General features: G+C 37.8%; 1 protein-coding gene across 2 annotated transcripts; it reads left to right on the top strand.

Moving 5' to 3' along the window:
- The first annotated feature begins 6,679 nt into the window (after nucleotides 1-6,679).
- LOC132133439 (lamina-associated polypeptide 2-like) lies at nucleotides 6,680-12,270 on the top strand. Of its 2 annotated transcripts, none has more exons than XM_059546255.1 (7): nucleotides 6,680-6,968; nucleotides 7,082-7,328; nucleotides 7,629-7,746; nucleotides 7,839-8,006; nucleotides 10,937-11,040; nucleotides 11,160-11,263; nucleotides 11,423-12,270. In XM_059546255.1, exons 2-7 carry the CDS (start codon nucleotides 7,089-7,091, stop codon nucleotides 11,772-11,774), a joined length of 1,086 nt encoding a protein of 361 aa, XP_059402238.1. In that variant the 5' UTR covers nucleotides 6,680-6,968; nucleotides 7,082-7,088; the 3' UTR covers nucleotides 11,775-12,270. The 2 variants fall into 2 exon arrangements, with proteins under 2 accessions (XP_059402238.1, XP_059402237.1); XM_059546254.1 differs by having other exon boundaries at nucleotides 11,157-11,263.
- Nucleotides 12,271-12,655: the final 385 nt, after the last annotated feature.

Below are 12,655 nucleotides of genomic sequence, written 5' to 3'. Positions count from 1 at the left end.
TATTATTTTTATTATCCCATAAGGCCATAAATAGATAAATATGTCAAAAATATAATCGAGTTCATTAATTAGATAATTTCTTTGCGGTAAAGTTATACAATCTCCAAAGAACTATACAAAACTATGAGATGAACCAACACTTTTATATTTGGATGAAATAAATTTTTTGTAATTATAATAATTAAATTTTTTACATTTTGACACACACACACAAACACACACACACACATATATATATAATCACACACACACACACACACACACATATATATATATATATAATCACACACACACAAACACACACACACATATATATATATATATAATCACACACACACACACACACACATATATATATATATATCACACACACACACACACACACACACATATATATATATATCACACACACACATATATATATATATCACACACACGCACACATATATATATATATTTATATATGTGTGTGTGTGTGTGTGTGTATTTTTTACAGAAATTGTATATATATATATATATATATATATATATTTAAATATACGATTTACAAAGTTTTTCATACAAAACAAGTCTTAAAATAGCATATAATAAACAGTATTTCAGTCATTTCAAATTTTAGATTACAAGTTATATATACACAAATGTGTGTGTATAAACATATATATGAAAAAATATAGCTCAACAAATTTGGGCTGTTAGTAATTAAAGAAAAAATATATATATATATATATATATTTGTCCATATGTGATTTTTTTTCTTCTTTAACCACTTCAGCTGTTATTTTGATTTTTTGAGAATTAGGCATATGCAATATTGGACCCACCGGTGGGTCCCCAGAGTTGATGTGGCTAAGGACTGTACTGTGTATTTATCAATACATAATAGACAATAAAGTCAATTTCAGAGATGAAGGTAAAGGCTTTCATGTTGTGGAGCAGGTGCCATCCCATGTGGTCTGTCAACATTTCAGCGGTCAGCAGAACGCCTACACAAACATGTTTCGATTTTATCTAATCGTCTGGAGGGAAAGCCCTTCCAGTAAACGCTTGGTTTGTTTAGCCCTCCACCATCCAGCCATACATAAAATATACAAATATTTACTGAATAATGGAGGTGATTGGGAGGTGTCCTGCCGTATCCCAGAACCCCTGGGATGTGCATGAAAAAGTGCTGTGTTAGCACTGGAACAATGGGGACCGGAGGATGAACTGCAGAGGGCTTCATCGGACTTTGGGGGATCATACATCATGGGTCTCGATGCCTGTTGACCTCAATCCACTGAGCTGAAGATGTGGGGGGGGTTTAGGAGAAGGCACACCAAGGCTGGTTGTGCTGCCACACAGTAAGGCCTTTTGCTGGCTGCCATGGCTATGGTGACCGCAGAATTGCCATGTTTACTTAAAAGCTAGTGCATAAGAGAACAGCAGACCACCGGCAGCCGCCACCCGCCGGCACTGGGCAAGAGCTACGGCTCATCTTTGTTGAAAATGGCTCAGGAACCTGCTGCCTGAACAGGGCCAACCTAAATTTAGCAACAAACTGAAAAACCCCTTCTCATTCTTAAAAAGATGTTTAAGTTTCCAGAGACGGAGGGTTCAGTGAGGGACAGGAATGGTCTGAGAGATGCGTTGTGTCTCGTCGCACACGATCTGTCATTCCTTGTGATTGTGCTTCCTGTGATGTAATACAACATAAAACATGTCAACGCGAGGTTAAACATGCAGCATGTTCAAAATTCATCTGGCTCACTGGTGAAACTGAAAAAATAACATAAAAACGGCACCTGTTTTGCCTTTATTTTTGGTTTAGGCCTCTTGCTTTTAAACAACGTGTGAATTATATAGTGCATTTAAGAGGGCATTTCTATTAAATTTAGTAATTTGCATCGATAATCAACCATAGTTCTCTTTCAGCTACCCAAGTTGAGTACATATATGAATGTTTTACTGTGTGTAAATACAAGCTGCTGAAACATAGGCCTACCAACATATTATAATAATAAACATGCTGATGCTTTGTGTGAATAAAGTCATAATAAAGTCATAGATTGTCGCATTTCTCCCCTAGAAGTTTCAAATTGGTCGTGAAGTAACTGTTACCCTCTGCTGAAATGAATGATTCTGAATATAATACATGTATTAATATATTGACACAAAACAAATGGACCCCAAAATTAACATTTTATTTGGTTCTTTATTTGATATGTAGATTTAAATGGGTTTAATAGGCTACTTTTAAGACACAAACACAATTGTTTTGGTTTTCTTTGCAAGCACCCTAATATCAACTCTTAAAAATTAAGGTTCTTTATTAGTGTCCATGGTTCCATGAAAAAACATCCATGGAACCTTTCCATTGCACAAGAAATTCTTTATAGTAAAATAAGATTGTCTAGATGCTCCTCGCATTAAGTACTTTAAGAACTGTTCACTGAAGGGCGAACCAAAAGAGAACACTTTCAAAAATAAAGGTTACAAAATAGGGGTTTGCAGTGATGTCATGGTAGACCCATTTTGGTTCCCCAAAGAACCTTTCAGTGAACAGTTCTTAAAAGAACAATTTAATAATCTAAAGAATCTTTTATCACTATATAGAACCTTGAAAGATTCCATGTATGTACCTTATTTTTTTAGAGTGTAAAGGGCCTAGAAACTTGCTTTCATAAAATACAGTTAAACTAAGCGTTTCTAATGTTGAGGATTATTCCTGTAATAATGGAGCATTGAAACACCCAGCCAAACTCAATTCATGTTAACTTCCCTGTGTGGCCCAGACCTGTGCATTGGGACAGTCGGTGGATTTCTCTTCAGGTGCTTGGGTAATTGTGCTTGGCATAAACCAAACGTTCTTTGTGTCGGACCGTGAAAATAGGATCCTCAAGGTGGAATTCCTGTGCTAACATGGGGAAGTCACAATATGCATGGTCATCTGATCAGATGGCCTCCAAGGATTGGTTCGGTGGAAAACGTCCAGCCTGCTCACAGTAGGTGGACATGAGAGGCGACTTCGCCCCTTCTGCCCGTTCAAGGCCTCATAGTTCATATTGCCTTTTGAGTACAACCCAGTATTGACACGAGCTGACCTCCATCAACACCAGCCAAACAAAACAGCAAAAATTCACATAATAATTGAACAAATAAATGGAGAACTTGTTTGGCACTCCGTTTTTAAAGGCGTCTCACTTTCTCTGTAGTGAGAGTTGACATCGAGGTGTGTGTCCTAGTTTGGACTGTCAACAGGGGAAATATACTGTACCAGGTTTTTCCAAGCCAGGACAAATCCATTCAATGCTTGTGAAATCTGCATCTCAATCTAACACCACACCAAGGGCCTGATGCTAATTAGAAATGAACACAAAACACTTTGAAACGCTGCTTGTTGTACATTGGTCAAGAGTAACATCCACGTGTCCTTAAATACAAATTCTCTCATGAAACTTTAGATGGTGCAGACCAACAGATACTCAACCTGAAACAATGACATCATTGGTGCAGCTGATTGGTATCTGTTCTATGTACTTTCTATGCTATATACTTTGCTAGTGCTTGCTGTAGCAGTTCCAGCGTGCTTCAGAAACCCCCCACCTTCCCCAGCTCCACCTGTATAGATCTATAGATAGATAGTAATTTCAGCATTTGTTGAGTCAGTTTTGCTGTCAAGCTGGTAAAGATGCTCAAGTAAACAGAGCAATGTTTTGAAAGTACCACAGAGCCACAGTCTTTACACTATTTTGGGCAAAATCAACCTTCAAATGGCTTACTTATGGTTGTCTCTGCATATTAACAATGTTTTCTAGATTTCAAACATTTTGAAAGTACTTCTCAAATAATTTATAGAGAAGGCGTTTTGTGTCAAAATATGGTTATAAACCACAAACCATATGAAAATTGTATGTTTTACATATCTGACAGTGGTTCTATGATGGACTCCATGTTGAAAAGTACAGCAGCGCACAGTGTCTCAGTGAGTACTTGGTCTGGGGATGTTTGGATTCATTTTAAGTGTAGCTGCTACAACTTTTTTTTGCATTTTACAGCATTCATTTCTTGTTGTCAGCATGCACTTGAAACCATGCCAATGCAAAAGACAGAATTGCATCCCAGTATATTCATATTTTGATCACTGTAACCTTATAACATGTTGACATTAAACAGACATGCACGAATCATAAAATATGACTGCCATCTTGCAGAGGCTGTAACTTAAACATTCACAATGCATAAGCATTCTCATATTCCATCATTAAACAAAAATGTACAGTAAATATAATTCGAAGATTGTTGGATTTGGAAAATGTACATACTTGGACAGTTTATACGTTTGAACATGTCATCACCCCGCTACAGTTTACACTGCATTCCTTTTTCAAAACCACTTTTATACACCCCGATGTTGATAATTGCCTAGTTTCTCTCAGATCCCTTTCCTGAGGGCACCACTGTTATGCTTTAAAATACACTTTTATGTGGTGCTTGGCCGGAGGACTGTTTTCTGTATAAATGAAATACAATAAAGACAGAAAGGGTGTTTCTTAAGAGCTCAAAATTTTCAGAGTTTCCCCTCTCTGCTTTTCACTGGCAGACCTCTCTTGGAAAGCTTTAACTGAAGATTAAGCGTTAAAATCTGTGTGGTTTTGGGCAGCGTTGCCATAATTCAGCTATATCCCAGAAACATAAGTGCGGGGCGAAGCACCAGCTCTCGCGACGGAGATCCAGGGTGCCCTAAACCACACCGAGCTGGAATCCTGGAAGACCAGACAGTGGTCAAAACCAACACCTACATCCACACCCGCACGCAAGCTCAGGTTCACTACGCGTGTGGAGGCTGTGAACCTGAGATGAGTGGAACGGAGCCCAGATCAGTCCAAGAGATATTTGGACAAAGAATTAAAAAAAAAGATAGATTGGAAACTCCTGAAGAGGCTGCATTATAAAGAAATGTTCCCCCAAAAATGAAAATTTGCTGAATATTTACTCCGCTTCAGACCATCCATGAGCTTGCTTCTACATCATGTAGCATTACATCACTCGCTCACCAATGGAAGTGAATGGGTGCTGTCAGAATGAGAGTCCAAACAGCTGATAAAAAACATCACAATAATCCACAAGTAATCCACACCACCCCAGTCCATCAGTCAATGTCTTCACAGGCCAAATGCTGCATGTTTGTAAGAAACAAATCCATCATTAAGAAATTTTTTACTTCAAACATCACTCAGCTAAAATGTGTGTCCTCTATCCATAATATTGCTTTCTCAAGTGCAGAGGTCATCTTGTCTGAATCAGGAGAGAAATCTGCACAGATCCAGCCCAGTTTACAAGCTGTGAACAAATATTCTGGGGATTTTGATGTGAGAGACAACACGAGATGGACATTTTCCCTACAATGTTTTAAAGTTAAAAACATCTTTATGATGGATTTGTTTTACAAGATATTAACTGATGGACTAGAGTGGTGTGGATTACTTGTGGATTATTGTGATGTTTTTATCAGCTGTTTGGACTCTCATTCTGACGGCACCCATTCACATCCATTGGTGAGCAAGTGCTGCAATGCTGCATTTCTCCAAATCTGATGAAGAAACAAACTCATCCTAATCTTGGATGGCCTGAGGGTGAGTACATTTCCATTTTGGGTGTAATATTCTTTTAAGCCTTTTTCATTCAAAGTTTTACAAAAAAAAAAAATTATATATATATATATGATTTTATCTATTAGTACTGATTGCATGGTTGAAAGCGGACCAAAAATGAGGCCTCATTGATGTCAGGGGAAAAGAAAAGTAATTTTTGACACAAATACTGGTAAAATTATGTGTAACCTGAATGCACTGTTAATTCCTTTTGGACAAAAGCGTCTGGTAAATGTGCATTTTTGAAAATAAGACCAGGAGTTTGCATTATATATATTTAAAAAATTACAATCCATTTTGATTTCATAATACCTTTAAGGCTTTTTTTTAACCACATCTAATCTGAAAATCAAAATATACATTCCCACTGATATTATTAGTAGCCTCACATGTGCATGTCATCTGTGTTTGCTTTACAGTGCTGTAAACTTTGTATTTCCCCATGTGTGTCATACCACAAGAACAGATTTGTACCGGATTTGCTGCTAAATACAGTCCATTTGACCTCATGCATCTGTCCTACAGTACAGCCCTTGGTCTAATAAGGCTTATGCTGCCATCTTTAGGATGATATGCTGTACTTGCTTACAAAAAAGATGGATGGATAATCAAGTAACTCTCCAGTCCAGTAAGTGTTCATCTTGAAATATTACAAAATTTATCAAATGTGATTTATAGGCCCATATAGGCTTTGAGGTTCATGATTTCAAAAGTCGGCACTGTGTTAGAGTAATACAATGATTTTTTTTAAACCATAATGCAACATAATTACCATATTCATGTGTTTCCATGTTGCTTATACCCCTCCCCCACTTTACATTGTAGTCTTTTATTATGAAATACGATCTCTACCTTTACCCTTTTCAGTTTAATTTATTTCATAATGATATTTTCCTTATTTAATTATTTTTTCACGGGCTTCACAATAACGCAGAGGTTGTTGTAATCCTGCTGTAAATTAAAGCGTGTGTTGCAGCTGTCGGCCTCTTTGTTTTGGGTCGCTATTATGCACCGACCAATAGGATAATGCCTTACTAAACCCGTTCGACCAATGAGCGTTGGGCTTTAATCCACCGTGCTAGTTTCGAGGCGCGCACCGAGCCGTTGATCTATTTCTACGTCTATCCGGCTTCGCTAAACCGTTTAATTACGTATTTCAGCAGCGCTGTTTTTATTGAACCACAAGCTTCGATGTACAATCATCCCAAAAAATATTATTTGGGGTATAAAGGATAGTAGTGTTTGTCGAAGACATTCAAACGGAAGGCGGGAGCCGCTCTGACGGGAGTCTGTCAACACAGTCGCGCGCTTTTATTTTCATTTATTACCGCTCAGGTAACGTTACTAACAAAGACACACTGTTTGGCTTTCATAAGGGAAAATTAAATAACTGAATGTGAGTTTTGTAACTAATAACCCTTGTTACATACTGTATTCCGTAAATACAGATCAAGCATGGCGCAATTCCTCGAGGATCCGGCGCTGCTAACGAAAGAGAAGCTAAAGAGCGAGCTAGCGGCTAATAGCGTGCCTCTGCCCAGCGCCGACAGCAAGAAAGACGTGTATGTGCAGCTTTATCTGAAGAACCTGACGGTACTCAACAAGAAGAACATCTCTGCTCCAGCTCCAGACACTTTCTCCAGCGATGAGGAGATGACAGCGCCGCCGGTGTCCAACAGGAGCCGCTCGGGGAAGGTGAGCGAGAACGACGCTCGTTTTTATTACTGCTTTATTGTCAACAAGTAGCATGTACAGTGATGTGTGTGTGTGTGTGTGTGTGTATATATATATATATATATATATATATATATATATATATATATGTATGTATAATTGCTAATAGTATTTTTCTGTTTTAGAAGGTTATTTTACATGTAAACACTGTTACATTCTATACACCTAGAAGCTCTTCTTTGAAATTCGTACAAGGTCGAAATGGAGAGAAATATAAATATTTACACACGTTTTCCCTTTCGATACTCGCTGAATCTTCAGAAAGCAACAAGAAAGACTGACAGATTTCGGGCAGAAGAGAATGACATCTCTGGTTTGACAGACGAAGAGTTGAAGGTCCAGCTTCTGAAGTATGGAGTCCATTCAGGACCAATTGTTGGTGAGTACAACAGTTTTTGAGTATTGATCGCCCACGTTGAATGTCCTGCATCTGTGAAGGCTTGCATTGCATTGGTTCTGTATGCATCACAGCCTCTACACGTAAGCTGTACGAGAAGAAGCTTCAGGAGCTCCTGGAGCATCCGCCGCTGGAGACCACCCTCCCTGAACCTGAGACCACCCTCCCTGAAGCAGTCACCATCAAAGCAGATGGAAACCACAACGGCACCACCGAAGAAGAACAGTACAGCGACAAAGAAGGTGCTGAAGCACAACCAGTCAACATGAAGTCAAGTTTTTGTATCATTGCATTCATAAATAATGTAAAAATCCATAAATGAAACATTTTAAACATGATATAGACATTATAGTCATATAACATTTAAGCTGTTTTAAATGCCTATCCAAAGTGAAAGCGAAACTTGCACTGAGTTCACTTATCATTCCACACGAATCCAAATGTTTACATATTTTTGGCATAGCCTTACATTTGCTTACTAAACTAATTTTTATAGTGTAAACAAGGCGACGTTCCTCACTTGTGTCTTTTAATATCCCAACTGCTTCAAACTGAGCTGTGTAACGAATTCTATCTCTTAGGTCTGCTCGATTATGACAAAAATCATAATCATGATTATTTTGGTCAATATTGTAATCATGATTATTTAACACGATTATGAGTGGGCCATATGACCAAAACTTTGAGTGATTTAAAGAAAGTGATGCATATCAAATATGTATTTTCTGTAAATAAGGTTGCTATGACATCTATATTGTAGAGACCAGTGAAATTTCAAACAAACAAAAAGTCCACAAAATTATTGCAAATTACTGAAAATAATTAAACTGTCAGTAATAAAAAAAAAAAGCAAAGGACAAATGCAATAACTAAAAAGATACAAATGAAACAAACTGTGCTTTAATGTTTATTTTATGCAAGTCCCAAGCAGTTTACAGCCAACTACATAAATTAATAATCAAATGTAAAATAAACAGCAGTCTTCACTGTAAGAATTAAACTTTTTTTTGTTTCTTAAAGCTACAGAAGTCCTTCACTCAAGAGCAGTGTGTGATTTAAAAGTGTCTTTTTAGGTTTGATTAATAAACACACAGTAGTAGCAGGAGAACTGGTACGCGGGCTACGCTGTTACTTTAAGAGCCGCACGGATCCAAATGACTAACGTAGTGTTAATTTCGTCAGACGAGACGAAATATGTTCGCCAACGACCTTTTTTTTCATGACTAAAACGAGACGATGACAAGACTGCAACACTGTCCAAAAACGCTGACTAAGACTAAATTAACATGCATTATTGTTGACAAAAAAAGACGAGACAAAAATGTTTTGCATAAAATAAAAACTAAGATAAAATCTCTCTTTATTTTCGTCTACAATCGTCTCTGCTTTTTCATCAGCTGTTACACCTTTAAAATATTCACATTCGGATCCCGCTTATTACATTGCTACCTACCAAATAAATCAATAATTTGACACAAAATTATGATTTAAAAAGGAGTTTATTGATTTAAACGATTGTATTGCTTCCGCTAAAGAAAATAGTGCGCTCCGTCTCTACGGTTAGAATCCTGTGTGTTCATGGCAACACTCTGTTTTTCATGGCAACGGTGTGTTATAGTTAGCAGCGGTCTGTTATCAAGAAATAAAATAGTGTGTGCGTAGAAAAATTCGTCCGCACACGCCGCTCAAAAAAAAAAAAAAATCCTGAGCGCAAGTCCACCGTCTAGGCAAGCTTTTTGTGTTAAATCATATTTCCTGTCGCTGCGCAGGCTCTTTGTCTTATGTCCCGATGACCGGTCCGTTGCATTACAATTAGCAGTATCAATAAAGTAAAACATGTGATGTGCAGTCAAGCTCGAGTCCTAAATCAGAAATTGTAAGCCAGACACGTTTAATTTTTGCATTCAGCAAAAATCATTCAACAAGTGTATTTTGTCAGGTAATTATGACATTTAACCAATGTTTGAGATATGTGAAACACTTTTTTTACTGAAATGTTTATTAGTAATAATCTCAGTAATAATGTGTTATTTTAAAAAAAGACAAAACATTTTAGTCAAAACAAGACTAAAACTAGACTAAAATGACAAGACTTTTAGTCGACTAAAACTTGACTAATAAAAAAAGATATGTGAATGACTAAATATGACTAAAACTAACAAGGACATTTGGCACAAGACTAAATTAAAAATAGGTGACGAAATTAACACTACTGTAACGCACGTATTTTCATTCTCCACTCTTTACATTCATTTATTACATGACCGACAAAGGTATACATCAATAATCACTAAGCGTAGCATTTTGACACATTTTTGCGTGTATTTTTTAGCGTTTAGGCACGTACCTTGAGCTAAAAGATGACTTTAAATGTCTGTGTTCTGTCTCTGAGCGCTTATATCTTCCTGAGGAGCAGCTCAAGTTCTTTCACACTTTTAAAACCATGAATAAATATACTTTTATAAATAATGTATGTCCCATTATGCAAATGTCATGTTACACGATTTTACTGATTTGCTCGGGAAATTGGGCTTTTATGGAGGAACGAAAGCGCATAATCATTTTATCTCGATTATTGTATTTTCATGATCGTTGGAGGCCAAAATCTAAATCGAACTGTATTTTTGATTAATTGCACAACCCTACTATCTTTGGCTTCCTATGTTTTAGTTTTGTGGTGCAGTTTCAATTTAGCAATGCTAGAAATGATGTGTGCACGTATTTATTTTTGCACTTAGTCCATGTTTTGCATGCTAATTTTTAAATGCATAATGCATGGCTTTGGAATATAGGACAGTCATTGTTATTGGAATAATTCACCAAGAGGACTTTCACATGTTTTATTTCTACTTTTTGATGCAATGACCGATTTTTGAGCCGATATCAAGTCAAGCTTTTTGCATTCGCACTTTATAAGTGTATCAGCTCATGCACTTTCAAGTAAACCTGCTTCATCCTTTGTTATTACTTTAGTATTTTGTCTTAGAGTTCCACAAATGGTGTGTCTTTTTGGAGAGGACTCTGACTGTGATCACAATTTTCCAGACAAGCACAGTTTCTTGAAACCTAGAGTTTAGTCTTCCAAAAATTGAATTAGAATTAAAAAAAATGATTTAAAGTTCTATATTAATAGTCATGTTAAGCATCTTTCTGCTCTGTCTTTGTTTGGCAGGAGTTGACGCTGTATCAGAGCCGGTTCCCATTGTGACTAAACTGGTCCGGAGCCGAGGAAAGACTCCAGTCACCATCAGAACCAGCAGCAGACAGCGAGCTAAAGTACAGAAAGAATAAACACACTTTGCATCACAATAGATAGCCTCATCAGGCCCTGATTTATGGTGCACGATCTCATCTGCAGTGCTGCTGTAATAGTTGAGTTTTCTTCTTTCCAGCAGCAGGTGGAGGAGACCGCAGCAGTCCGTGAGGAATCACCTGTGGATGGAGGAGATATTTTGAAGGAAATCTTCCCTAACGAACCTGCCACTCCAACTGGAATAACGTGAGTATGAAGATGTGCGCACGGTCCTTTTAAGTGCAAGATTGACCTGCATCATATTTGATGAATGAAATCCTGTATTTGTTTCTTCTGGGGTGCTGAATCCAAAAATAAAGATTAAGCATTTCAGACTTTCTCAAAATATTTTCTCTCCCTGAACAGTGCCACATGTCGGAGGCCGATCCACGGTGCTGCTGGCCGTCCGGTGAAGCCGCTGAACCTCTGGTCCGAAGAGCCCCTTCTGCAGCAGAACACTTACACAGTCACCAAATCCTCCGTCACAGATGTTCGCAGCGGAGCGTTGACCGCCCGTCCCAAACCCCGCCGCTGGTTCGCATTCTGGTTGAAGCTTCTGGTGTTCATCACACTGGCAGCGTCGCTGTATTACGCCTTCCAGAGCGTCTCCACTGATCAGATCAATGCCTGCCAGCTCTATGTCCAGGACAATGTCATCACACCCATCGTCAATTACATTAGCTTGGGAAGCCCAGCCGAGGGCGATGACGGTAAATGAGCAGCCCGCTCCATCAACCAGCTTCAGCATGCATCTACTGCCAGACTGATTTTCTAGTGCTTTACAGAGCGATGCGTCGGCAGGGTTCGGGGAGGGAGGGATTCGGGTTATTGCAGTTTGACCTGAGCGGTTACATCTGAATAGACTCGTGTTTCAAGTAGTCTTTAAACTAAACATTGTGTGTTTTGATCATGCTTTGTGATTTTACGGTTTTGTAGCATTCGAGATGATGTAAAGAAGTGTAGTGTACGCTCATAATGAATCATTCGCCGCTCGCTCAGTGGTGTCCCTGTTCATGAGAAGTCAAGTGCCAAGATATGGCCAACACGAGAGTTTGGTTTCACACACGGGGGTTGGAAGGAAATGCCTGGAGCTGAATGTTTGGGGAAATGGTTTATTTGATAACAGAAATGCTTTCCTGAGTAATCATGGTGAGGTGTTTTTTTTTTTTTTTTTTTTTTTAGCACTTCTGAATCCGACTTAATTAAGTGTTGCTAATGAGACTACAGTGAGACAAAAGTTTTAGTATAATAGGGTGAATCTCAAAAAAAAATTATGTGGGTTAAGTTTCACTATAAAATCCAGGGGTTGGGGGAAATCTCTCGTTCTATCTGTCTATCTCTCTCTCTCTCTCTCTCTCTCATATATATATATATATATATAAGTATTTTGCATGTTTTAAGACTTTTTGCATTGTGTTGGTATAATGCAAAAAAAAAAGTATTCTTTCATATAAATGCGTTGCAATTAACATAATTAAAAAAAAAGTTGTATTACTGTAATGCGGTGGGGGGACTATTGTCATTACTTTAGTGTAAAAATTTTTACACTTGCATTACTGTAATGAGGGAAAATACTGTTATGCAAAAAAAAATACAAAA

This window comes from Carassius carassius, chromosome 50 (assembly GCF_963082965.1).
Source record: "Carassius carassius chromosome 50, fCarCar2.1, whole genome shotgun sequence".
Taxonomy (NCBI): domain Eukaryota; kingdom Metazoa; phylum Chordata; class Actinopteri; order Cypriniformes; family Cyprinidae; genus Carassius; species Carassius carassius.
The sequence above is the reverse complement of the archived record's forward strand: the minus strand, read 5'-3'. Positions and strand labels throughout refer to the sequence as shown.